The sequence below is a fragment of the Macaca nemestrina genome, chromosome 17, assembly GCF_043159975.1.
Source record: "Macaca nemestrina isolate mMacNem1 chromosome 17, mMacNem.hap1, whole genome shotgun sequence".
In the NCBI taxonomy this organism is placed as follows: Eukaryota; Metazoa; Chordata; class Mammalia; order Primates; family Cercopithecidae; genus Macaca; species Macaca nemestrina.
Genome location: NC_092141.1, coordinates 58,604,278 through 58,630,412, shown reverse-complemented (window position 1 = coordinate 58,630,412; position 26,135 = coordinate 58,604,278). Strand labels below are relative to the sequence as shown.

At 56.9% G+C, this 26,135-nt stretch overlaps 1 protein-coding gene across 15 annotated transcripts in view; it reads left to right on the top strand.

Moving 5' to 3' along the window:
- Nucleotides 1-535: 535 nt before the first annotated feature.
- The window catches only part of LOC105472389 (calcium voltage-gated channel subunit alpha1 G), a 66,797-nt gene continuing 41,197 nt past the window's right edge, over nt 536-26,135 (top strand). For 10 of the 15 annotated variants that reach the window (XM_011725590.3, XM_011725588.3, XM_011725583.3 and 7 more), the window contains exons 1-9: nt 536-1,523; nt 8,740-8,851; nt 9,023-9,156; nt 9,566-9,663; nt 11,738-11,897; nt 12,413-12,713; nt 12,880-12,972; nt 15,404-16,187; nt 18,053-18,429. In XM_011725590.3, the coding sequence (XP_011723892.1) occupies nt 1,282-1,523; nt 8,740-8,851; nt 9,023-9,156; nt 9,566-9,663; nt 11,738-11,897; nt 12,413-12,713; nt 12,880-12,972; nt 15,404-16,187; nt 18,053-18,429 (2,301 nt within the window). In that variant the 5' untranslated portion in view covers nt 536-1,281. The remainder of the gene's footprint in view (nt 1,524-8,739; nt 8,852-9,022; nt 9,157-9,565; nt 9,664-11,737; nt 11,898-12,412; nt 12,714-12,879; nt 12,973-15,403; nt 16,188-18,052; nt 18,430-26,135) is intronic. The other 5 variants (XM_011725581.2, XM_011725579.2, XM_011725578.3 and 2 more) reach the window with 2 other exon arrangements.

Sequence of the window (26,135 nt, the reverse complement as noted above, 5' to 3'; positions counted from 1 at the left end):
CTCAATTGCACGGTGGGAGATTAACCAGGTGGAGAGCTGGGATTTCGCCCTGGGACCCCCGGTCACAACCCTTACCCCGGTGCCGCCTGTCTCTTTTCTTCCCCAGGCCGGCCCAGAGCTGAGCTCCGCCCCCCGGCTGCGGCACAAATCAGGGGTCGTGGACAAAGGATGCGTGGGGCTTGCGGCGCTACGCCAGGACCCCGCGCCGAATACTCTGATTCTTCGGGCTCCCTCCAAGGGAGTCCCAAAGACCCCAATGGCCAATAGGAAAGTGGGTTCGGTCTGGGCAGCAGTCTGATTGGCTCCAGCCTTCGGGAGCGGACCCAGGGGCAAGGGGAGGAGAGAGGGGCGGTCCTGGATTTTGGGGTGGGAATCGGATTCCAGCTGTGGTTCTCTCCCGGCGCTCCCGCCCGCACTGCCACGGCGGACCGCCAATGGACGCGCGGTTCGGGGCCGGCGGCGTCCGGCGATTGGCTGCGGGGCTGTCTGGGGGCGGGGCCGAGGCTTGAAGTTGGAGTGAGGGATCCAGCTGTGGTGTGCGCCGGGCTCCTCGCCGCCGCTTTCGCTCGCTCGCTCCGCGTCTCGGCCGGAGGAGGAGGCAGTGGCGCCGGCGACAGCTACGGCAGCGGCAGCCACCGCGGCGGCTGCGGCGGCGGCATCTCCGCCTCCACTCCCGCCCGGGACTGCCCCCCACCGTCTCCCCGCCTCTCCCGGACCGTGAGCCCGCCGCGGGGCGGGGGAAGGAGCCGCCCCCACCCCCTCCAAGCCCACCCCTAAAGAGATCCCTCCTCCCCTCCCCCGCCGCCTGGCGCGGAGCCGGGACGATGCTGACCCCTTAGATCCGGCTCCAGCTGCGCCGCGGGAAGAGGGGGCGCCCCTCCCCGGACCCCCGCCCTTCGCCGCTGCCCCCCTTTTCGCTCGCCCTCTCGGGGCCGCTTCGCCGAAGGTAGCGCCGAATCCGGCAACCGGAGCCTGGGCGCGAAGCGAAGAAGCCGGAACAAAGTGAGGGGGAGCCGGCCGGCTGGCCCGGGGAGCCCCAGGGGCGCAGGGGAAGCGGGACTTGCGCCGGGCGGGGTTTCCCTGCGCCCCGGCGCCCCGCGGGCAGCATGCCCCTGCGGGCAGGGGGAGCTGGACTGAACTGGCCCTCCCGGGGGCTCAGCTTGCGCCCTAGAGCCCCCCAGATGTGCCCCCGCCGGGGCTCCCGGGTTGCGTGAGGACATCTCCTCGGAGGGGCGCCGCTTGCCCCTCTCCGGACCGCCCGGGGCCCCGGCTGGCCAGAGGATGGACGAGGAGGAGGATGGAGCGGGCGCAGAGGAGTCGGGACAGCCCCGGAGCTTCATGCGGCTCAACGACCTGTCGGGGGCCGGGGGCCGGCGGGGGCCGGGGTCAGCAGAAAAGGACCCGGGCAGCGCGGACTCCGAGGCGGAGGGACTGCCGTACCCGGCGCTGGCCCCGGTGGTTTTCTTCTACTTGAGCCAGGACAGCCGCCCGCGGAGCTGGTGTCTCCGCACGGTCTGTAACCCATATCCTTCGGGGCACGACGGCCAGGCGCGGGGTCGGAAGGGGGACGGGCCGCACCACTGGGGGTCGGGGGTAAGAGGATCCACCGCCAGGTGAGTCGGAGAAGTGAGCCCGGAGGGTGGGCGGATGAGAGGGGGACTGCCAGGGAGGGGAGGGGGCACCAGAGTGGGAGCGGAGACGCGAGCAGGTCTCGTCGGTAACCCGGGCTTACCCCACCTCCTTACACACATCTCAGTCCTCCTGGGTGGGGGGTGGAATCCAGGCCAGGAGAAGAGAGCTGTGCCCCGCTGGCTCGCAGCTGGATGCCCTCCAGATGTGGGCAGGGGAGGGTCGTCATCCTCCAGATGTGGGAAGCTTCGGGAGCCTGGGAGCTGTACTCTGCCCGCGCCGGTTAGCGAGCTGGGTTTGGGTTTGGTTTCCGAGTTTGGTGTGGAGGGGGAGAGGCGGTGGGGAGGAAGCTGCGGGGACGGAGGAGGGGGGACCGCAATCTCCTGGGTTTCCCTCCTTCCCCCGCCCCAAAGTTTGCGGCGGATTCTAGGGTCTGATCCCCCAACCTAGTCCTTGAGGCTGAGGTTTTTACTGACACAGAGGGAGATGTTGGGGGGGGCGGGGACCAGGTCCTGGCCCACCTCACCCCCCACCTCGCGGGTTGGAGGCACAACAAGGAGATTCCGGCGGCGGCTGATGTCAGGGGCGCAGAATGAGAACAAGATGTGGTGGAGGGGAGCTGTCTGCCCCCAGAGCTGGGAGTGGAACCCCTTTCCGCTAGAGCCCAGTGCCGCGAGTGCCTCCTTCTACCCGATCTCCATTCGATGCAGGATGCTTAAGGTTGGGTTGGGGAGTTTTGTGCTGGATTTTTCTTGTGGAGGGAAAGACGGTGGCAAGAGCTTTTTTAGCAAGTGGGGGATGGGATTAAGCTGGTCCAGGTTACTCCTCTCCTTTCACAAATAAAGAGTGCTCCTGCAGACCAGGTATGGGGGACTGCAGGCCTGCGAAAGTATTGGGGGGACCGTAATACTGTGAGTGTGTTCACTAAGGAGGACTCGGGTCTACCACCCCAGTGTAGACTCCACAGATAGATTTGGGGAATGCAAGCCCCACATTCCAGGGAGATGGATTTAGCACTGCCCCCTGTCTGCCCAGGCTGGAGTGGTAGGGGAGACCCCAGCCTGCTCAGCCCCTAGCACAAAGCACCACTTGATAGACGCCTGGCCCCAGCCTCCCCGGTGTGTCCTGCCACCGGGGGAAGGAAAGGTGGAGGGGAGGTGTTGCTGCAGTCCCAGGTCTGGACAGCTTCTCTGGGCTCCTTCCTTCCAGCTCAGAGGTTCTTATAGACCCAGGGTGGGAGACCCCAGGTCTCCCTTGTAGCCCCTGTGAGCCTAGCCGGGACTCTGCTTTGAGGAAGAGGGGGGAGTGGGAAGGTTGGTGCCGCCCTCACTCTCTGCAGCTCTGCTGCCTCTAGTGCGCAAAGCAGGGATGAGCTTATGGCCCCCCCCACCCCCATCCTCTACACCTTGTGGGTCTTTGGGAAGCTCCCCTCATCACACCCTCTCCTCATCCCCTGCCCCTTCTTCCTTTCTCTCTGAGCTGCAGAAAGAGAGGTGCAGGCCTCAGAGGTCTGTGTTCCTGCTGAATAGGCACAATCTTGAGGTTTGAGCCCCCACCCCCAGGCCCCTTTCTCCAAGGCAGGGATGGAGATGGAGAACTGATATGACTGGAAAGGATGGGTTCTGAGCAACTCTCCTCTCTGCCCCTAACCATTTACCCCTTCCACGAATGGCAAAAAGCATCAACCTCTATGTCCTCCTTCTCAAGGGTCCCAGGGGAGGTAGAGAGAGCTCTTCTCTCCCCTCTCCCTGAAAACAGACCTCTAGGCTAGCATCTCTTCTCGCCTGCCCTATCTCCAGGTGCTAGTGGAGGGTCTGGAGGCAGACTCCTTCACTGAGGGGTCTGGACGGGGGCAAGTGTTGAGGCCTGGCATGGGAGAAGAGAGGTGAGAGGACAGCACTCATGGGAGTTGGGGAGCAGCTTCCCCCAGGGGAGTGGTAGTCTGGGGTGTGGGGCATCAGCGTTACTAGGTCTGGAGAAGCCTGGATTGGCTGAGGATGGGTTGAGAACAATTTTTTGGCAGGGGACTGCCTAAGCTTTGCCCCTCACCACTGCCATCCTACCCAAGTACCAGGAGACACCTGTATTTTTGCTGCCAGAGGGGCTTTGAACTGCCTCCTGGGCCTCCCTCTTTCTCTTTGTGGTATCTGTGACTCCCCCCAGGCTTCAGGAGGGTTCATCTACACCTCTGAGCCTGAGAGACGTAAGGACACTCCCCTCCGCCCCCCAACTAACTGAAGCTAGTTAGGCTTTTCTTGGCACATTCTACTTCTTGGCCTCGCCTTTTTAAGAGACCAGGTTTCCTAGAGAGGAGATCTAGACCCAGGTAGGAAGTGTGTGTGTGTGTGTGTGTGTGTGTGTGTGTGTGTGTGTCTGTGTGTGTGTCTGTGTGTGTGTGTGTGTGTTGGGAAGGGAGAACAGCAAAAGGTACAGAAGTGCAAGCTTTGGTGTGGAGAGCAGGGGTACTGGCAGACAGTCACCCCTGCCTCAGATCGGAGGGGAGCATGCTGGCCTTTCCAATATGTGTTCCTGCGAGTGTGAGGGAGTGCGCTCCCCTCTCGGGGAGGAGTTCCTCCGCATTCCCTCTCTGGCTGTTGTGTCACATCTGGAAGTTTGTGTAGGAGTTTCTCCAAGCTCAGAGCCCAGCACAGCTTTTTCTCATTTGGAAATCACAGGCTGGCATTTGGGATGCTGAGAGAGGGGGAGTGGGAGGGGGGCCAGAGGGGGAGAGGGGAGCCTGCCAGGAGTTGGGGGAGGAGGGGGGGAGGCCTGAACGGCAGGAGCCCTAATGGCTTCCAGAAGTGAGTGTGAGTGAGTGCCTGTGCGTCACTCTGTGTGTCTGAGTGTGTCCCTCTAGAGGGGTGGGGGAACAGGAGTTTCTGGAGCCTTCCTTGCCACACTGTCCCAGTGCCCCAAGTCTGCCTATTTCTCTTACCTAGGGAGAATTCTCCATTTCTGTCCTCAGAGGAAATGGTGGGGGGAGTGTTCTTTCTGTCTCTTCATCAATTCCTTCCTCCAATTTAATTTCCAAACCCTAAGCTCGCCAGAGGAGATTCTGGGGAGAAGGGCTGGGGCAGTAGAATTGAATGAGATTGAGGGGGGCCAAATCACCCCTTGGCATGCTTTCTGCCCCAGGCCCACTTTCCTTCTGGGTCACACACACACTCATTCCCACCCGCTCCGCTCCGCTGCTCTGTTGGGGGACTCCCCATCACCCGTAGTGCCAGTTGGAACCATTCCTGGGATTACCCCCACCACACAGCCCCCCCTCACCCTCGCCTGCTCCCGCCCAGCACTCACCCCGCCCTGCCTGCCTCAGCCAGGATGGCGACAGACACAACTGCTCACACGGAGACATGCGCACGCGCGCGCGCACACACACACAGACACACACACACACAGAGTCACAGACGTTTGAATCAGATTTCTGGCCTATTTCCCCTCCCAAAGATTCCAGCGGGCCGCCTCTCTTGTGTCTCTGTGTCTCATGGCTCTGTCTCTGGGTGGAGCCGGCTGCCTTTCTGTGAGCTTCAGTTTTCAGTTCAGCTGGAAGCCTCTCTCCCCCTACACCCACACACTGAAGCGTGGTGGGGGGGAACCACAGGGAAATGGGCTTGTAGGAATGGGGGGGTTCTGCTGGGGGAATCCCCCTTTGAGCTTTGGAGCAGGGCGGAGCCCCTACATCCCCTGTTACCCTTAGGGGTTGCCGAATCCAATAGACACCAGCCTCTCTGTGGGATGGGTGAGGCAAGGACCTAGCCCGCTACCTCCTCACTAGAATGCCAGGACTCCTGGGTCCAGGCCCATTTTCTCCTCACTGTTCCTTAGTCTCACATTTCCAGTCTCCTGGGTGGGAATGGGGCAACTGGAGGGCCTGCTTCCCTTTCAGCTCATGCTCAGAGGCCATGTGCCCCTAGAGGTGTCCCGGCCACCCCCCTCCTCTCCCTGCTTTGCTCACCCTTGTGGCTTCCAGGCTAAGCAACGGCTCTATCTAGATAAAGCCCCACAGAGAGGACTCATTTGTGGAGATAACATGCTCTAGTTCTCTCTCCCACGAGGGAGGAAAGGAGGAGGGATGGAAGTGGGGTTCCTCTCTCTGCCGTTTCCTTTTTCTCTGCTTTTGATGGTGGGTTGTGGGGAGAAGAAAGATCCTCCCCTCTCCTACCCCCTCTTTGGGATCCACTCCAGCCCGGACAGTCACCATAGCAACAGTAGACATGTGACTGCACAGGTCTCTCATAGTCACTATGGCAACCAGTGTCCCCCGTTCCCTTGGTTACCATGGGGATCTGTCACATGGTTCCCCCCAACCTGATAACCTGTGGGTCTCCCTGATTCTCCTCCCCTGCATAAGGACAAGATAACAGCCTCAGTAAAGGGAGATCATGTGAGAGGGGTCTCTTTAATTACCATGACAACAAATCCACACCACCTGGTGACACATCCTCCTGTCGTTATGGCAACAGAAGAACATCACACAGTGACATACTGCCAGGTTCCCAAGGAAACGGGCCCTATCTGAGAAGGGTGAAAGACCCCCTCCCCCGTTAATTATTCCTCTATTCAGATTGTCCCAAATTGTCATGTACCTTGGTCTCTTCCCTGTCCGTTTATGCTTACCTGTCGTGGAAAGAGAGCTGTACAGGGTGGGCAGGATGTTACCTGGAAGTAGGCTGAATTGCCAAGGGACCCTTAAGAAGGGGCTGCCATGGTCCAGAGCTGTTCATGAGGTTATCTGGGGGCAGACTCTGCCTGTAAGAGGCCTCCAGTCTGAGCCTGAGTAAGGTGGGGACAGAAAGAGTGGCAGCTCCTCTGTGGAGGTCACTTCTGTACCTTCCTCCACAGTTATAAGCAGTTCACCTCTATCAAGGGAAGCAAGGCAGGAAAACCTGAATGGGGAGACATATCTGGCTTCTAGGCAAAGAGATTGATTGATTGGTTGATTCATTCATTCATTCGTTCAGTCTTCCCAGGTATGGATCATCTGCTCCGTGCCAGGCACTACAGGAAGCTCTGTAGGGGATATAAAGACGTATCGGAATGCCCCTGCCTGTCAGGAGCCCCCGCTCAGCAGGGGAGGTTGACAAGTGCACAGATGACTAATATGGTGGAACTGTGCCATTAGAGGGGTCCAATTAGATGTCCTGGGAGCCCCTCTTCCTCAGAGATCTGCCCCTCCACATAGAGACATTCGCTCACATGGGCTCCTTCCAGACCCCCCTTTCCCTGCAGAGGAGAGGAGGGGACCTGCATGGGGAAAGCAGACCAGTTCTTGAGGGTAATGGGGTCTTTCCCTTTCCAAATGATGGCTCCCTTCCTGTCCCCCTTTTTCCAGGGTGACCCCTGGCTGACCCCCATTCTGGGGAGAGATCCACTGCACTCTGGCTCCACTCAGAAAAACAATTTCATGGAAACAGAGCACTTTTTATTTCCTCCCTCCCATCTACTTGCCCCCAAAAACCTAGAACTTTTTTAAAAAACAAAAAAACCCTCTTATTCTTGTAAGGAGGTGGGGGTTAGGGAAACCGCAGTGCCTTAGGACTCTCGGTACCACAGACAGGTGGCGAGCAGGGATGTGAGTCTAGGGGAAAGGGGCCTGCCTGGGTGGTGGAGAAGAGAAGGGGGAGGGCTGTCAGGGGTTTGAGGGAGTCATGGGCTGTAGGGGAGGGCATGTGGCTTGGGAGTCAGAAGAGATGGCCTGTGGCTGGGACCAGCTGGGAGGAAGGTCCATAGGTTCCTGAACATTCCTGCTGGCCTGTTCGTGCCTGGCCGAAGCCTTCTCATTCCAGAAGCAAGATTCCACCTGCTCTGGGCCCTACACAGTCTGACTTGGTGGGTCACGCCAGGAGCTGCCACAATACCTCCCCCATCCCCATTCCCCTGGGGGGTCTCTGGTCTCCTTTCCCCAATCTCCTGCTCTCTGATCTTTTCTAGCGTCTTTACTCTTCCCCACCCTTCTCATATTTTCCTTAAAGAAAATAGGATACTTTGGTCATTTAACTGCGAGTCCAGTGCCTGGAACCGTCTAAGGTCCGGCGGCCGTTTTGTACATTCTCCTACTGATGGGCTGGAAATGAGTCACTCCATAGAATCCACTGTGTGGAAAGACCCAGGGTTTAGAAAGAACCCCTCTATCCCACTTGCTGTTTTGGCTAGTCTGCGCTGGAAGCCACAAGCAGGTGTGATGGTGGCAATGGCCTCTTGGGGGAGGGGGTAGACATTGTCCACTCTGCATGGCTTGGGAGCTATGCCCGGCATGGTGCCTGACACATAATGGGTCCTCAATATTTAAATGTGTGAATGTGCCTAGTGGTCATTTGAGGGTGTTGAGAGGTTGGGAGGCTGGTGGTGGAAGAGGGAGCCCGGGCTCTGGTGCTGTAGCAAGGGGGACTGCAGCTGTGGACGTCTACCTTCCACCTAGTGCCAGGGCGGTCATGACAGGCAGTTCTGCCTGCCTGAGCAGCTATGGTGTACAGAGGAAACTATCATAGATCAGGAGCTTGGAAACCACTGTCTCATCCTGGCTTCTCGGGTGACCTTCAGCATATGACTTTGGCATTCCTGGGCCTCAACTTCCTTGAGTTCTGGAGAATAAAATGATCCATCCCGGATACTTCAGAGGGCTGTTGTGAGCATCAACTGTGGCATTGTGTGAAAGTGCTTGGTAAACTGTAAGGCAGGCATAATCCGACTTTAGGTTTGTATAACACATTCATATACAGTATCTCATTTGCTTCTCACATCTACCCTGTGAGGTAGGGAGAATAGGATTCAGATTCTGCAGCAAACTCATGGTGTCTGGCATTTCCACAGGCATGATCGATTTATTCCCCAAAAGACTTGTGCAAATAGTCAGGGTATTTGTGGCTTGTCTTCCTTTAGAGATGAGGAAGCTGGGTCCAGAGAGGTGAGATGACCAAGGTGGGATTCCCCTTCTCTGATGGGGAGCCTGGGGCCGGGGGCCGGTCTGACGTGTAGGTCAGGTCCCTGGCACCACACCTGCTTAGCCTCAGATGGAGCTAGGAGGTAAACGAGGAGGAGGTGTTAGGGCAGGGCAGGGGGCTGGCCTCAGCTCCAGCCTTGGCCAGCTGTTTCCTTGACTGCCCGTACCTGGTTTGAGCGTATCAGCATGTTGGTCATCCTTCTCAACTGCGTGACCCTGGGCATGTTCCGGCCGTGCGAGGACATCGCCTGTGACTCCCAGCGCTGCCGGATCCTGCAGGTGAGTGTGTGTGTGTGTGTGTGTGTGTGTTGGGGGGTTGGCCCCTCCTAATCTTAATGCCCCTTACTCCTCTGCAAGAGGCCCTGACCCAACTGGTGGGGGCTACGGTGGGACTAAAGGGTATTCCCTCACCCACTTCTCAGTTTCAGCCACCTCTTGTCCCCACATTAGGCCTTTGATGACTTCATCTTTGCCTTCTTCGCCGTGGAGATGGTGGTGAAGATGGTGGCCTTGGGCATCTTTGGGAAAAAGTGTTACCTGGGAGACACTTGGAACCGGCTTGACTTTTTCATCGTCATTGCAGGGTGAGGGCCTGGGCTGGGGTGGGAAAGCAATGGATCAGATCGGTCCCTTCCCCAGGTTCAGGGCTCTGGGCCTTTGACCTCCCAGCTCCAGCCCAGTTACAGCACCACTTTCTCCCTGGGCTGTCTCCTGAGGATCTGAGGCTGCCCTGCCTCTAGCACTGTAGCCTATATTCTAAATTTCAAGGCCCTCTTCCTAATTCTGCCCCCTTCTCTGATGGGCAGTCTGTCCTTGTCTCGGGGGTAGCCTTGCCCCCCAGACAGAGAGCCGGATCTTCACAGTCCCTTGGTGAAGGAGAAAAAGGACTCAGAGGTCGTCCTGCTGCCCTTAAAGCAGGATTCCTCATTGACCTCTTTTGACCCCACTGTGGCCTCAGACTCAAAGGGCCTCCCTTTGGGCCCCTCCCTGCAGGATGTTGGAGTACTCGCTGGACCTGCAGAACGTCAGCTTCTCAGCTGTCAGGACAGTCCGTGTGCTGCGACCGCTCAGGGCCATTAACCGGGTGCCCAGTGAGTGACCCCTCAGCCCTCAGCCCCTGAAGAGAGCCCCAGGAGGAAATGTGGAAATCTCAGACCCCACCTGTACCACTGTGTCCTCACCTGACCCCTCACAGGCCCCGTCAGAGAAGGGCTCAGCGGGGAGCTGGGGTTGCTGGAACAAAATGGAACTCTGACTGTGGCACTATGGGAGTTACCTGGGAAGACCCCGCCTCATTTTAGCCTGGCTTTAGGTCAGAGTCTCAGAAACATCTCAGATGACCCTTTCCCTTCAGCTAGATGACCACTCCCCCTGGGAGGATAGAGGTGTGGGGACTGGAGAGGCTGACAGGCAAGGAGTGGATGCAAGGTGCTGATGGCCTTTTCTAGCCAGAACAGCCTCTCATACAATCTGGTTCTTGCTGGTGAGACATGCTGGCCACGCTGAACATGACTTCTCTCAAGACAAGGCCACTCCATGTCTCACCCTCCGCCTCTGTCCCCTTCCTCCTTCCCACCGCCTTCCAACCCGTTGCAGCAACTGCCGGGCCCATTATCTAAATTAAACTGCATTGGTTTCTGGAGCCAGCCAGGCTTTGGCAGCTCTGGTTCCCCCTACATCCTGCCCCCTCCGTTTGCTCAGGCCCCTTTGCAACTCCCCAACCTACACAAGCTGCAGATGGTCCCTGCTGTGGTCCTAGGAGTGGGGTGGTTGGCGGGGAATGCATGTTTCTGGGGCTCAGTGCCTGGTTGTGTACCTGATGCAGCAGCCCCCTGCGCTCTGTGTGTGTGTGTGTGTGTGTGTGTGTGTGTGTGTGAGTGTGATGTTGCTGCTGCCCCTGGGAGGGCAGAGCTGTTGAATGTGTCCTCTGGGGCTCGGGGTGTGTTGGTGTTAACAGGAGCTCCAGAAGAGGGGCATGCCTTGCCTCCTCTCCCGCCCCAGGTGATGGCTGGCAGATTTATAGGCCTCTGTCTAACCACCGGTGTAATTCCCTTAATACAAACCCTGAGGAATTAATCTCAGTTGGAGCACAGAGAAGCTGAAGGGGGATGGGGTAGGAGGAGGGGGAGGGAGTGAGAAGACTGGGCTGGCAGGGGCGGGGCTGGGCGCTGCAGTCACCAAGAGGGTTAATTAGCTGCTGCTTAGCAGCTTTTGCCCTGGAGGGGGCAGGGGGCCATAGATGGCACTCTGGGGGTGAAGCCAGCCATTAGAGATCTGTCTGCTTGATGAGGGCTTGGCAAACTGGGGGCTGGTTCAGACCATTTGGGCCGATTGGGTTCTAGACCTGGAATGCAGTGAGAGGGCGGTAACCCTAATAGGGCTTTTGAGGAGGGGGTTTCAGTGGCTTTCCCTGTGGAGGGGGTTGTAAATTGATGGACTTCTGAGAAGACAGTATTGTGTCTCTTCAGGTCCTAATTTGGGGATCTGGACCACGCAGGGAATAGATTCAGGGCAGCGGGGCTCAGAGCCGTAGTGACGCACAGGGCATCTTGGCCCCAGCCTAGGAGCTGGCTCTCAAAATGAGATTCCTGCCCACTGTCATTCCTCCTGGAGTTCGCTGCCTCAGTTTCCCTAATGACTCTGGTGGTGATAACTTAGAAAGATCAAGTGACTGTGTCTGTTGAGAGAAGGAAGTAGGTAGGGAGTGTGCGTGTGAGTGTGTGCGGGTGTGGGTGTGTGTTGGAGAGGGATTCAGCAGCCCAAAGCCTGGGTTCAAGTTCTGGCACCTACACTTAGCAGCTGTGTGATACTGGGTGAGTCAAGTCATTCCTCTGAGCTTCAGACTTCTCATCTGTAAATTGGGAGTGACATTATCCACATGTGATGATGTTGGGAGAGTTAGGAGGGGCCACAATTTCCCTAGCTCACTGTCAGTGGTACTGTGCAGATTACTATGGGCAAGCCACAAGGGGAAGTGGGTCGGGGTAAGGGGCTGCAGAGGCTATCTGGGGAGTCAGAGGTGTCTGTTGGTCTCCCCTCCAGCTTGAGCCGGGCCGTCTCAGCCTCAGAGTCCCTGGTGGGGCCCCTCCAGGAGTGCTGCCGGGCCGTGGCAGTCAGCCTAGCCCGGCCAGCCTGGTGTCCCCAGCGTGGCTTCTGCCCCCACAGGCATGCGCATCCTTGTCACGTTGTTGCTGGACACACTGCCCATGCTGGGCAACGTCCTGCTGCTCTGCTTCTTCGTCTTCTTCATCTTTGGCATCGTCGGCGTCCAGCTGTGGGCAGGGCTGCTTCGGAATCGATGCTTCCTACCTGAGAATTTTAGCCTGTGAGTGGTGGACAGGGTCCGGGAGGACCTGGGAGTGGTTGTGGGGCTGGGGCACCCCCCACCAGTTCCTCACTTCTGGTTGCTACCGACATATCTGTTCTAACATCTGAGACATATCTGGTTCTCGAACTTGGCTGCCCATTGGAACCACCTGGGGAGTTTTAAAAAGTACTGATGCCTGGGTGCCACCTCCAGAGATTCTGATTTCGTTGGTCTGGGGCTCAGCTTGGATGCAGAGATTTTTTAAACCCCTCCAGTGATCCTAATGTGCAGCAAAATTTGAAAACCACTATTCTAGTATGTGACCTTCCAACATCCTAAGTCTGGAGTCTCCCCACTCAGGCCTCATGCTCCTGGTGTCCATAAATCCCTGCCCTGCCCAGTCCCTTCCCCATTCTTGGTTCTGCCCTGCTTACCCTGTGTGCCTTGAGCACTCATGCCATCTCTCTTCCTGGGCCCTCTCCCTGGAGAGCCCACTCCCCAGCCTCACCCCTGTTTCCCTTCCCATCCTGCAGCCCCCTAAGCGTGGACCTGGAGCGCTATTACCAGACAGAGAATGAGGATGAGAGCCCCTTCATCTGCTCCCAGCCACGCGAGAACGGCATGCGGTCCTGCAGAAGCGTGCCCACGTTGCGTGGGGAGGGGGGCGGTGGCCCACCTTGTGGTCTGGACTATGAGGCCTACAACAGCTCCAGCAATACCACCTGTGTCAACTGGAACCAGTACTACACCAACTGCTCAGCGGGGGAGCACAACCCCTTCAAGGGCGCCATCAACTTTGACAACATTGGCTATGCCTGGATCGCCATCTTCCAGGTGGGGCAGCCTGGGCCCCGGGAGATTCCCCAGAACACCAGCCCCAGGACACAGCCCAGGATCGGAGTGGTCGCTCTCAGGGTTGGGGTGGGGGTTAAGGCCTCTGGAGGAGACTGGAGGAGGATTTGGTGGGCCCATAGTCAGCCTGCCCCTCTGCACCCCCTAGGTCATCACACTGGAGGGCTGGGTCGACATCATGTACTTTGTGATGGATGCTCATTCCTTCTACAATTTCATCTACTTCATCCTCCTCATCATCGTGAGTGACTCCTCAGATCCCTGTGGGGATGGGCGATCCTGGGGACACCCGTGGGAGCAGTCCAGAGAGGGGATAGTTTGTTCTGTCTGAAGTTTTCAGCTCTCAGGGCAAGTCCTGTACAGAGGGTATCTGTCATGTAGTAGGAGGGACACCAGATGCGGAGTCAGGAAGAAATCCAAGGTCAAGAAGGGACTTACTGCTACTGGAACCTTAGGCAAGTCATTCCTCTTGAGGCCCCCAGCACTGCTCTGGACCTCTGTTTCTTCATGGGTGAAATGGATGGTTCTCACCCTGAGATGATATCACCTCCCCTAGAGGGCACTTGGGAATGGGAAAGGGTGATTCTGGTTTTGATTTTTTTTAATAGCTTTATTGAGACATAACTCGCATATCATTCAATTAATCCCTTTGAATGAATCCAGTGGTTTTTTTTTAGCATGTTCGCAGAGTTCTGTTTTTCATAAGGACAAGGGGAGTGCAATTGGCAACTTGTTACTGGGGGAGGGGAGAGAAGCTAAACATCCTGAAATGCTTGCAAATAAAGAATTATTCCACCCAAAGTTCTGATCAGTGATCAATTGGTGTTAAATGCTGCCTGATCTCTTATTCCTGCCAGTTCAGAAATTGCAAGACTTTAGGAAGGCAGAAGACGGAGGCAAAAGCAGCAATATTTAATAGTTTTAATCACTACCATTCATAGTTAATAACTTCACCGCTACCACTTTGAGCCAATATTTATTGAGCACTTACTATGCACCAGCCCCTGATCTAAGCACTTTCAATGTGCTGGTGCATTTAATCCTCACCGTAATCCTCTCCATTTTACAGATGAGGAAACCGACGTTTCCTCATTTATCTGACCCTACCAGGCGCTTTGCCTATGCTATGTATTAATCTCCAAGAGTGGGGCATCACTGCTGACGTATGCTGTAACATCTGCTGCCTGTTTAATCCTCGTCGTCCCCTGTGAGGTGCCAGGGTAGGGATTGTGGTCCCCATCTCTTAAATGAGAACTTGGCACCCCAGAGGGTGGGTCACTGGGCCAAAATCACACAGAAAGTAAGTGGCTGGGGCTAAGAATTCAGTCCCAGGCTAACGACTCCACATTCAGCCTTTCTTCCATGTCACCAAGAGGCCAACGACAGAGCCAGACAGAGGGACAGATATTGAGAGAAAGAGATTAAGAAAGATTAAGATCTACTCAGGACCTAGGACTAGCTCCAGAGAGAGAAGAACACAAAATGAGGCAGCTCCTGGTGAGTGAGAGACAGAGGGTAGGCCCTGAGAAAGAGCAAGTCCCCAAGGCCACCCCCTCCTGCCTGCGTAACTTCCCCTGGTGCGGAAGAGTGGGCAGGCTTGGGGCGAAGCCTGGCTGGAGGCCCGTTCCCATCCCTGGCCACCACCTCAAGGGGCGAGGCCAGTGCTTCAGGGAAGTGGGGTCTTCTCACCATGTGGCCCCCCCCACCCCACTCCCTTTCCCTCGTGGGCTTGGTAGAGGGGGAAGGAAGCAGACAGGGAGATAAGGGGCCTAGTTTCCACCCTCCCACACACCCCCTGAAAAATCTTTCCTAACAGCTCTCTGGAATCACACTAGTGAAGCTAATTATCATAATTACTAGGACACGATCTAGAAAAAAAAAATCTGCTTTGTCACCATAAATATTCATTTCCTTCATTCGGGATTGTTATCCAAGCAATGGCCGTTCCAGAGTTCTGGGGAAACTGAGGCATGGATATGGGGACTGGGGGAGTGTGAGCAAGTCAGGTGGCAGCTTGACTAGTCTGTAGGGTCAAGGGTTCAACCCCTCCCCCATCTGAGGGAGTGGGGCACAGGGAAAATGGGGACAGACGAGGCCAATGGTCCCTGTTTTCAGATGAGGATACGTGGTCCCATTGCTAAGGGTCTCTCCCAAAGTCACACAGCTAGAATTGGGGCTAGAAGTAGGAGTCTTGTAAATGATGTTTTCGCCAAGATCTCAAGGCTCAATATAATTTGAAAACCCCGTGTCCCTAATATTGCATTCATTTCCACAGCATTTGCTACTCCTAATGGAAATTGCAGAAGGGTGCTGCGTCTCTGCAGGTGTGCGTGTTTAGGGACAGGGAATTTGAGAGATTGCAGGATAACACCATGTTCAATAGCAACATCTTGGAATTTCATAGAGCTTAGTTCCAGTCTTAGCCTTGCTCTGAATTAGCTGAGTGATCTTGGGCAAATGCTTTGACCTCTCTGGGCCTCGGTTTCCTTACCTGTCTGATGGAGATTACAACAGCATCACCTCCTGAGGCTGTCTTAAAAATAAAATGAGATAATGCTTGGAAAATAACTGAGCGTGGCGCCTAGCGCATAGGAATTCCTCTGTATGTGGTGGCTGGCATTGTGATTCACTTTTCTTCAGGACGTCTCCTCTTCCTGTCCCCACCCCTACAGGTGGGCTCCTTCTTCATGATCAACCTGTGCCTGGTGGTGATTGCCACGCAGTTCTCAGAGACCAAGCAGAGGGAAAGCCAGCTGATGCGGGAGCAGCGTGTGCGGTTCCTGTCCAACGCCAGCACCCTGGCTAGCTTCTCTGAGCCCGGCAGCTGCTATGAGGAGCTGCTCAAGTACCTGGTGTACATCCTTCGTAAGGCAGCCCGCAGGCTGGCTCAGGTCTCTCGGGCAGCAGGTGTGCGGGCTGGGCTGCTCAGCAGCCCAGCACCCCTTGGGGGCCAGGAGACCCAGCCCAGCAGCAGCTGCTCTCGCTCTCACCGCCGCCTGTCCGTCCACCACCTGGTGCACCACCACCACCACCATCACCACCACTACCACCTGGGCAATGGAACGCTCAGGGTCCCCCGGGCCAGCCCAGAGATCCAGGACAGGGATGCCAATGGGTCCCGCCGGCTCATGCTGCCACCACCCTCGACGCCTGCCCTCTCTGGGGGCCCCCCAGGTGGCGCAGAGTCTGTGCACAGCTTCTACCATGCCGACTGCCACTTAGAGCCAGTCCGCTGCCAGGCACCCCCTCCCAGGTCCCCATCTGAGGCATCCGGCAGGACTGTGGGCAGCGGGAAGGTGTATCCCACCGTGCACACCAGCCCTCCACCGGAGACACTGAAAGAGAAGGCACTAGTAGAGGTGGCTGCCAGCTCTGGGCCCGCAACCCTCACCAGCCTCAACATCCCACCTGGGCCCTACAGCTCCATGCACAAGCTGCTGGAGACACAGAGTACAGGTGACAGCTCTTGGGGGAGGTGTGTGGGTGCCCTTGTCTGGGAATCAGGTGGCGTCCCAGAGGGGACTACGGGTCTGGAGTCAGAGGGACCAGGGCTCATATTCTCATGCTGCCTCTCATTGCTTAGGCACCTTCAACCAGCCACATCCCTGCTTTGAGCTTGAATTTTCTCATCTGCTAAAGTGGAAATCATAATTCCTACATCGTTATAGCAGTAACTATCATGTAATAAGCACCTGCTTCGTGCTGTTTGCAATAATGTCTAGCAACTGTTGCACAACGCAATGGCTGTGTGCCTGTCACATGCTTTGCAGGCAAAATCCCATTGGATCCTCTCTACCCATTAGGTGATAGCCTTTCTTAGCATCCTCATTGTGTGGATGAGAACCAGGAGGCTTGGAGAGGTTGCTTGACTCACCCAAGGCTGTGCTGTTGGTGAGGGGCGGACTCGGGGCGCACACTCAGGACTCCCTGTTGTGAGGCTCAGAGAGGAAATGGTGTGTGACTGTGCCCAGCTTCATGCCCCACTGGCTAAACCTGAGTCTCATTGCCTCCGCACGGGGAGACCCAGTTCAGGGAGCTGCTTGTCTGATGGGTGAAACTCCCAGTGTCGTGGGGGCAGTGAGACACATAGGGACGTCGGGCTCTCCCCAGCAGACAGGTTCACTGTAGCTGCAGCCCACGGCCTGTGTTTCAGGAAGGATGTGGCACGTGGGGAGCAGCGGGATATTCGTGGGGATGTTACGTGGGAATGTGGGCTGGGACCAGAAGGTGCTATCACAGAACCCAGAGCGAAAGGTTTCTATGCCAGCTCCTCCACTACCCTGCCACGGGACGTGGGCCAGTCACATGCACCCACGATTTTATTTCCTCCTGTGTAAAAGGCAAGGCTGGGCCCATGATTACTGTCAGTGGGTGCTTACTGACTCCCTCCTGTGTGCGGATGCAGTCAAGGGGGAAATGTTGCTGAGAGCCCACCTGGGGCCAGGCCCTCAGCTGGGGGCCTCCACATCCATGCTTTACCTGGTAGTCTCTGAGGTTCTCATATTCTGTGAGCAAAGCTGGATTTAAAGGGACATTGATGTCTCAGGCTAGGTCCCTGAGTGTGTGTGTATGAGTGCATCTAGTATGCATGTACGTGTCAATGTCCGTGAAGGGGTCAAGTGTGTGTGTATGCATGTGTGCATGTGTGTGTCTGATGTTTATATGCATATGTAGGCACATGTGCTTGATGTGTGTAGGTACATGTGCGATATGAAGCTCTTTCCTTGGTGTGTGTGCATGCACATGTGTGCATGTGTCTTGCATATGTGTCATGTGTGAATGTGTTTGTGCACACATGTGTTGGTATGTGCATGTATGTGTGCCCATGTGGTGGTGTGCAAATCGTATGAGTGTGTACACAAGTGTGTGCATCTGGAGCACGTGTGCAGGTGCACGTGTCTGGTGTGGGTGTGTGTGCAAGTGCACGTGTGTGGGCGTGTCTTAAGGATCCCTTGGAAAGTGCTGCTCAGAGCAGTGTTTTGCAGGCCTGGCTTCTGGGAAGGGGAAGGGGAGTGAGGCTCCTTGCTGAAGTCGCCTAGGATATAGGAGCTGTCCAGGATCTCAGAGGACATCCAGGCCACCTCTCTGAGCCCCAGGACACTCAGCAGTGACTGCCAATGAAGTGCTATTGACATCAGGGCATCTTGTGGGTCAAGACTGCCCACCTTGCAGGACATTCTACACCCCTGGCCCACTAAGTGCCTGGCACCCCATCACTGTAACAACCCCAGACTCCCTGACACATTTTACACTTACTTGAAGGGCAGGGTAGCCCCAGGTATGAGACTCTGGAGCCTCTCACCTCTACTCTTTTGTTCCAGGTGCCTGCCAAAGCTCTTGCAAGATCTCCAGCCCTTGCTTGAAGGCAGACAGTGGAGCCTCTGGTCCAGACAGCTGCCCCTACTGTGCCCGGGCGGGGGCAGGGGAGGTAGAGCTCGCCGACCGTGAAATGCCTGACTCAGACAGCGAGGCGGTTTATGAGTTCACACAGGATGCCCAGCACAGTGACCTCCGGGACCCCCACAGCCGGCGGCAACGGAGCCTGGGCCCAGATGCAGAGCCCAGCTCTGTGCTGGCCTTCTGGAGGCTAATCTGTGACACCTTCCGAAAGATTGTGGACAGCAAGTACTTTGGCCGGGGAATCATGATTGCCATCCTGGTCAATACACTCAGCATGGGCATCGAATACCATGAGCAGGTAGGGGTGTGGCAGAGGCAGGGCTCCTGCCAGCTGCTTTTCGTCTGGGGCTGGGGCCTTCTACCTCCCTCCGCACCCCTCCTCCTGTGCTCTGCTTCCTCTCCGTGCTGCTAGCCCGCCTGGCAGGGAGGAGGGGAGGTGGGTGATGGAGCAATGCATGGAGATTCTCTAGAGGGAATGTTTAAAGTCTCTGAGTATGGAGGTCACCCTGGGCAGGCCACAGGGTATGTTCTACCCGGGAAGGCTTCTCAGAGGAGCCTGGCTTTGAAGGATGTGAACAAGTGGTGAGCGTCAGCATGTGGGGAGAGGCACGTCCCTGGGAGAGGTTTGGGTCTTTGGAGAAGGTATAGTGGGGAGTGGGGGTGTTGGAGGTTCCCTGGCATCCATCTGACCCACTAAGTCTGGGTGTGACTGATTGGAGGCAGGAGGGGCCATGTGAACGGGGTGCAGAGGGGAGGGTGGGTGCCTGCACCTGGGTGGAATGAAGGCCTGTTGGGGTCAGGGAGGGAGGCCGTCCTTCCTGGCCTCCCGTCTGGGAGCCATGCTGTGAACCAGGGCAGCTTAGGGTGGATGAGAGTGCCCAGCATGGCAAGGGGATTGAAACCATCGCGTTTGAGGAATCGTTCTAAGAACCGGGATGTTTAGTGAGGAGGAGAGAGGGCTCAGCAGGGACAGGCAAGCTGTCTTCAAATATTTGAAGGGCTGTCATGTGGAAGAGGAAGCAGGCTTGTTTTGTGGGGCTGATGGCTGCAAGCAGTAGGATCTGGGCTGAGGGGGAGGAGGCTTTTCTAACCCTTAGAGCTATGCAGAGACAGAAAGGGTAGCCTGGGGGACCCCACTGATCCCCCACCATGAGCTGAGGCTGCATGCTTGTTGGGGGTCCAAGCAGGCACCATGGGTCCTCACAACTAGGTTTGGCTCCCTCTTCCACAGGGTTCTTTCCAGAAGTCGCTCCCCCTCCCCCAAGTCTGGCCTTCCAGGTCACCCCGTGGCTGATTCTTGGAAAAGGAGAGAGGCTAGCAAGCAGGTGCTGCCGTTCATGGTCTGCCCAGGCTCTGCTCGCCTGGGTGTTCTGGCTTCCCTGGGGCAGCAGGGAGGCACTGGGCCTTCAGAACCCAACCTTCCCTGGTTTGGAACGAAGGTCATGCACCTCCCCACCTCCACACCCTCCCAATCAGGAGCAGAGGTGGAGGAGACCAGAGGTGTGGAGTGGCTCCTACACCAGCACAGTACTCTGTGGAAGGGGCATCTCGAGCAGGTGGTACAGGCAGGGTGGTACAGGCATGCTGGGAGGTCTGGGTTGAGGCTGAGGGGCACAGGTCAAGCTAGGTCTGGAGCAGACTGTGAGGTGTTCGCTTTTCTGGGGAATTCGAAGCCCCCCGCCACCCCAATGAACTCTGCACCTGCAATATTTTGAGCACCCAGCTTTTACCCAAGACTGCCTGACCTGGCCAGGTGTACCCCTCCCCATCACCATCACCGCACATTGGCGTCCCTTCCTCTAGCCTCCACAGTGCCCCCTCCAAGTAGCCATGAGGTGGAAAGAGCCTGGGACCCTGGCTGCAGTGCCAGCGGGTGGGTGCACATAACACCACGATGGGCATGTTGTGTCTGGGCTGCGTGGGTGTGGTTGTGTGTGCACATGCCCACTCTGCTCGCCTCCCAGGGAGAGGTGCTCCACTCTACCAGATTGGTGGTGGTGGGGAGTGGGCAGCATTACTCAGGCTCCTTTCCCTCACCCCTTTTCTGACCATGGTCAGGTGCCCCTCCCTCAGGGGGCACCTCCCCAAGTGCCCTCTCCCTACCCCTGGGGGATGCACCCAGCAGTCCCTGCCCAGCTGATGCTGCTGGTGGAGGTTTTGATTGCACTGGGAAGAAGCTGAGTCACACAGACCCAGGGCAGATGAAGCCTCGGCAAGAGGGCTTTCAGTTAAACGTGAAGAAGGACGCCCCTTTGGAGAGGAGGCAGCAGCCATCAGTCAGGGCTGCCTGCACCATCTCCTTGCTCAGGTTCCTGAGGAAGGGCGGGGACAGCCCAGGGCTCCTAAGTCCTCAGCAGCGCGGAGGCCTCACTCAGTGGCAGCAGTGTCTGCTCCAGAGAGGGTTTTGTCCCCATACCTGGTTGCTGAGGGCCCCATGGGGGTGAGTGGGAGTCCCCAGCAGGCTGGGCAGATGACTGACAGCTGCCCAGCGGGCTCAGGGGCGCAGAGAGTAAGAAGTCCCAGAAGCTGCCATGGCCCTGTGCTTGCAGGCACTGCGGCGTGAACGTCCCGCCATCTGGGCCCCGGAGCCTGAGCATGCTGGGGGCGGGGGGTTGCCAGGGAAGGCAGCGAGGAGATGTGGGGGGCTGAGACAGAAACACAGAGTGGGCACAGAGAGGGAGGCAGAGACACATGGGGGGATGGACACGCAGAGGGAGACAGAGGAGGCTGATGCGGGCGAGACAGAGGCACAGAGGGCAAGATGGAGACGGGGGAGGAGGGCAGGGAAGAGAGACACGCAGGCAGCGGATAAAGAATGTGGAGGCAGAGATGAGCCACAGCAGAGATAGACAGAGACAAATGGTGCCACAGAGACACACGGGGAGACAGAGACACAGAGAGGGAGTTGAAGACAGAGACCGAGTTCCAGATGCAAATGAGGACAGAGATGGGGTGGGATGGGGAGACAGAGACTCCCCTGGAGCTGGCTGTGTGAGGTGCTGCTGTGTGGAGGGAGAGCAGCTGCTGACAGAGGAGGCTCATGGCTTCCCTGCGGTGCCCTTAATGAGGCAATTGTGTCCATTGATCCTGGAATCGATCAGATTGGGGGGGCCCTGGAGAGGGTGTTGCTGGTGCTTCGCCAGAGGAGCCCCTGCCCTCCCTCCCGGCTATCACCGCTGCCCTCTGCAGACCCTGTCCTCTCCCACCATCCCCTGGCTGACTCCTCATTCACTTGTCCTGTCCCCCCAACCTGTGCTACCCCACCATCCTCCTGACTGAGGAAGCACCTATATGTCATACGCTGCTCTGCCCGGGGCTGGCCCCATGCTGTCTTCTCTCTCCTGCTTCCTCCACCCCTTAACCACCAGCTGGAGGAGAACTGGCAGGATTGGTTTGTCCAGAGGGCTGGTAAGGAGGACAAGAACCCAGGAGACTGAGGAGAGAGCAAGAAAATGACTTGATGTTGAAGTGTGATCTGATATGGGGCCAGCCTACATGGAGAACCTTTTCCCAATTCGTCCTTTTGCACTGGAGTTGGACCTAAGCAGTGATTTACTGGTAAATGTTTAACAACCAGCCCTTCTAAAATAATGAAGTCCTGATCTATAGCATTTGCCAATTTCCATGGTGTAAATGCTCTCACCATAGCTGGTTTTAAGCTACCAACACGATTCCACTGAATGTGGGGTTGGGAAGAGACGTGGACAATTGGTCCTCCCAAGCCAGTGAGAAACAGCTCCAGCACACCACTGGGCTCAAGGCACTGTCCTTCTTTTTAAAGAGGTCACAACAAGTAAACAGTCATATTTACTTGATGTGGCACATGCTCAGAGAGGGATGCATGGAGGAGGAGCCCTTAACCCAGACCAGAGAAGGAATTCAGGGAGGGCTCCATGTAGGAGATGACCTCTGGGCTGAGTTTGAAGGAAGAGGAGGACATAGCCAGTGAAGGTGGAGGGTAGGGCACAGTATGAGGGCTCCTGCAGTGGTCCAGGCAGTTCATACTACATCTTCATCCCTGGAAATGGAGAGCAGAGGGCTGGGGAGAGCTGGCTGGAAGCTGGATCTGCAGGACTCAATCGGCTGGAAATGTGGGTTGAGAGGAGGCAGCAAGGATGACACCCAGGTTTCTACCTGGGGTAGGAGCAATGTGGCTTGAGCAGATGTGGGCTGGGGGACATGTTGCATACAAGGTGCCTGCAAGCCATCCTGACCATATCCAGCAGACTGTTAGAGCTCAGAAAAGAGGTTGCCTTCTCCTCTGTGTCTCACCTGGGTCTGCACTGGGGCCAGACCTCTCCAGGAAGAGGGGAGAGTGCACGAGTGGGCCTTGGAGACACGGGAGCTTCCTAACATCTCCTTCCTGGCTCTGGGTCATGGTGGGGTGGGGGACAGGTGCTAGTCTCATGTTCTAGAAGAGGGACAATAGCATGTGGGGAGAGGGGAGCTACATGTAGCCCAGTGGTCTCCTGGGCCGTAGACAGGGAGAGGAGGGGGAGAGTCCAGGGTAGACGGCCTTGCAGGCTGAGAGAGGACAGGGCAGGTGATGACTCTGCTCATTGCTCACACTCTGGGGCCGTCCTGTCACTCCAGATACATGTCCAGAGAGGGTTTCTATTTATAAGTGAGTGAGGTTGGCTGTTCAAGGCGAGAGAAGCTGGGGGTGGGGCAGGGGGAGGTGGTCCAGATATGCTAAGTATTAACTTTGAAGGAGGTCATAGACTCCTTTTCAGTTCTGCTGAAGGCTGGGGATCCTCTCCCCAGAAAATACCCACATGCATGGACACCCTAAATGTGGCCTTTGAGGGCAAAGGTTTATGGACACCTCCCACCCCAGCCAGTCCCTTGGTCTCCAGATAGAGGAGCCCTGGCTGAAGAGCTGGGGCTGAGGACCGAGCAGAGCTTTGGGGGATGATCCTTTACAGCTGACTGGCCCCAGACATTCAAAGGCTATCTGGTGTGGGAGGGAGAGGGGCATTGTTTTGGAGATGTCTGCTAAGGTGTTCTCTCATTCTTTTAGGCATCCCCTGGCTCCATGCTCTCCCAGTTCCACAAACAAGGGGAGCATATCCTGTGCACAGCACACTAGAATAGAGCACTAGAATATCAGGGGTTGAGAGCTGAGCCAGAAACACCCAAGAAATGTAGGTTCTGGTGGAAAAGTCATTCTGTTTCATGGATGATTATGCCAAATGCCGCAAGAGAGGCTTCAGGGGACAAAGGAGAGCTGCTCAACCCCAGCTGTCCTTTGGAAGGGTTTCACGAAGTTGGTGGCTTTTGAACGGAGCCTCGAAAGATGAATGGAATTGACAGTGGCTTGGGTGGTGGAGGTGGGGGGAGGTGGGAGATGGAGGGGTGGGTAGGAGCGGAGAGATCTAGGTGGAGAGATTAGGGCACATGCACAGGGTGGCACTGGATGCTCTGAAGGACAGTCAGGTTTTCCTCCCTGCCCTGGCCCTGAGTTGTCTGAGCAGGGATTGATGTTAGCCCAGCGGGGCTGAAGGAAGCCGGTGCTTCCCATAGGTGCAGGCTGGGTGGGGGAGGGCCTGGAGGCTATTTCTGTTGTTCAGATCAGAGGCAAAGAGGGCCCCAAGTAAGGCCATAGCTATGGGAACAAGGGGGTGTGGATAGGACGCAATTTCATTGGCAGGTTCTCTGGGCCGGGGCACCTTAGTGTCTGGAGGGATGAAGGGCGGGCAAGAATCCTAGAGAACCCAAAGTTTCTAAGGCAGAATCCTGATCATGATGGCGCCGCCCGGGAAGGAGCAGGTTTGGGAGAGGAGGTGAGAGGGTTTGTTTTGGATGCGCTGAGTTTGAGATGGCTGTGGGCCATCCTGGGAGGGAGATCAGGCAGGCTCTGGATCTCTGGATGAGAAGCCAGGAGCTTGGAGAGATTGTTTAGTGTCGTCTACACCCCAGTGACAGCCAGAGAGGTAGGAGTGGGGGTGCTGGTGGAGGGAGCAGGCTTAGACTGAATTCTGAGGAATGCTGGCCTGAGGGAAGAGAGGCGTGAAAGGAGCACTGGGAGGGGGAGGAGGTGGTTGCTCAGGGTCGGGGAAGCCAAGGGAGGCTGGGCTTGCAGCGGGAGGGGCCGGTCTAGGCTCAGCTGCTGCCGAGGCATCCACTAAGAGGAGGGCTGGGAAGAGGGTCCCTGGACAGAGCTGGAGCTGTGGGGCCCAGAGTTCAGAACTGAATGGGTCTCGAGTCCCACAGAAGCTTTCTGCTTTTAGGCAAGGGAGAAGGAGATTGAAGAAGTGATGGATGCAGGCATAACTGATAGGCCAGGGCCCAGGGAAGCCTGGGGGGTGGGGTGGGGCGGGGGAGCGCATCAAAGTGCAGGTGGAGGAACGACTGGCTCCCTTCCAGGAGAGGAAGAGAGACAGTGGGGTGCACAACACAGAGCTCTTTGGAGGAGGGACATGGAGCCCCCCCATACAAGCCTGCAACGAGGGGCCAGGTGGGGGGTAGAGCAGAGTCCAGAAGATTTGAAGCAGCTCCTGGGGGAGAGAGGAGACCTAAGAAGGGAGGAACCAGGGACTGTGAATAAAGGCATGAGACAGCCATGGGGCCACCACCCGCAGGGAATCACTTGTCCAGTCAGCACAGGTTCGTGCCTCTCTCAAGCGACACTCAGCACTTCCAGAGCCGCAGAGGAGAGGAGGAGGGCAAGGGCACTTACCTGGGCTGCGGCTGGGCAGGGCAGGAGCCCTTGAAAGTCTTTGTCAGAAGGGCAGCCTTTATGTGGCCTGCTGGGGCCCACCATGGTCTAGAGGCTGTCCAGGTGGACAAGGCACAGGGGCTGCAGCTCCAGCATTTTATTATGTATTTATTTTAAGAGAATCTTGATCTGCCCCCTGGGCTGGAACGCAGTGGCTTGATCATGGCTCACTACAACCTGGAACTTCTGGACTCAAGCGATCCTCCCGCCCCAGCCTCCTCAGTAGGCGGAACTATGGGCACCTGCTACCACGCCTGGCTACAGCTCCAGAATTTTAAGTAGCAGGGGCCTTGGGCCAGCCGTCTTGAAGCTGAGTGGGCACCGTGAGTGTGCTGTGCCTAGTTAGCTTGTGTGTTTACTTTCGAGGGCTTTGGGGAGCTGGGAAAGATCATGTCACCTACACCCCAATGACAGCCGGAGAGGTGGGAGTGGGGGTGCTGGTGAGGGGAAAAAGCTTAGAATGAACTCTGAGGAATGTTGCCCTGAGGGGAGAGAGGCAGTGACTGCAGCGAAAGCCTCTCTTTGGCATTGCCTCTGATTAGGAGGCCCTGGGGGCACCATGACACCTAGCAGTGTGCCCAGTGGGCAGGAGGGCGCAGGAGGGAGGATCCAAGCTGGAGAGCTTCCAGGGGGCTGGGAAAGACCAGGACCGTGATCTACATGATGAGGCCTGTGAGATTTCCAGGAAACCTCCTGCCACCGAGGTGTTCTCTGACTTCCCACGCCTCCTTGAAGACTTGCCTCCCACTGACCCAGTGACCCTCACCGCCTCACTGCAGCCTGTCTGGGCCCCTGTCCTGGGTGGGTGGGAGCAGCAGGAAAGCCCATCAAAAGCAGAGGTGAGGTAAGCCGAGGAGTCTCAATGGAAGAGCAGAGATTTCAGGGTCAGTGGAGCAGATGGAAGCTGGGGTGATGGCGGCTGGCTGGGGTAGGGCTTGGGCAAAGCAGGAGTGACTGGTCCAAGCCTCTGCTCAGCTCTGGCCAGGCCTGTCCAGCCTCTCATGCCCTCCCTGCAAGAGGCACATCACTGTCTGCCAGAGCTGACTCTCAGGCCTCCTGCCTGGACCGCTGCAGTATCCTAATTGGTTTCTGTCTCTACCTTCCAAGCCATCCACACGCTGCCACCACTGCAGCCAGATTAATCTTCTTAATACACTGCTTTGCACATTTCCTCCCTCCCTTCCCACCCACCCAGGGCTTCAGTGGCAGCGTGATAGGCAGAGACAGGGAGCAGAGGAAGGCTGTTCCCCCTGGCCCTGCCAACCTTGTAGCCTTGTCTCCCACCA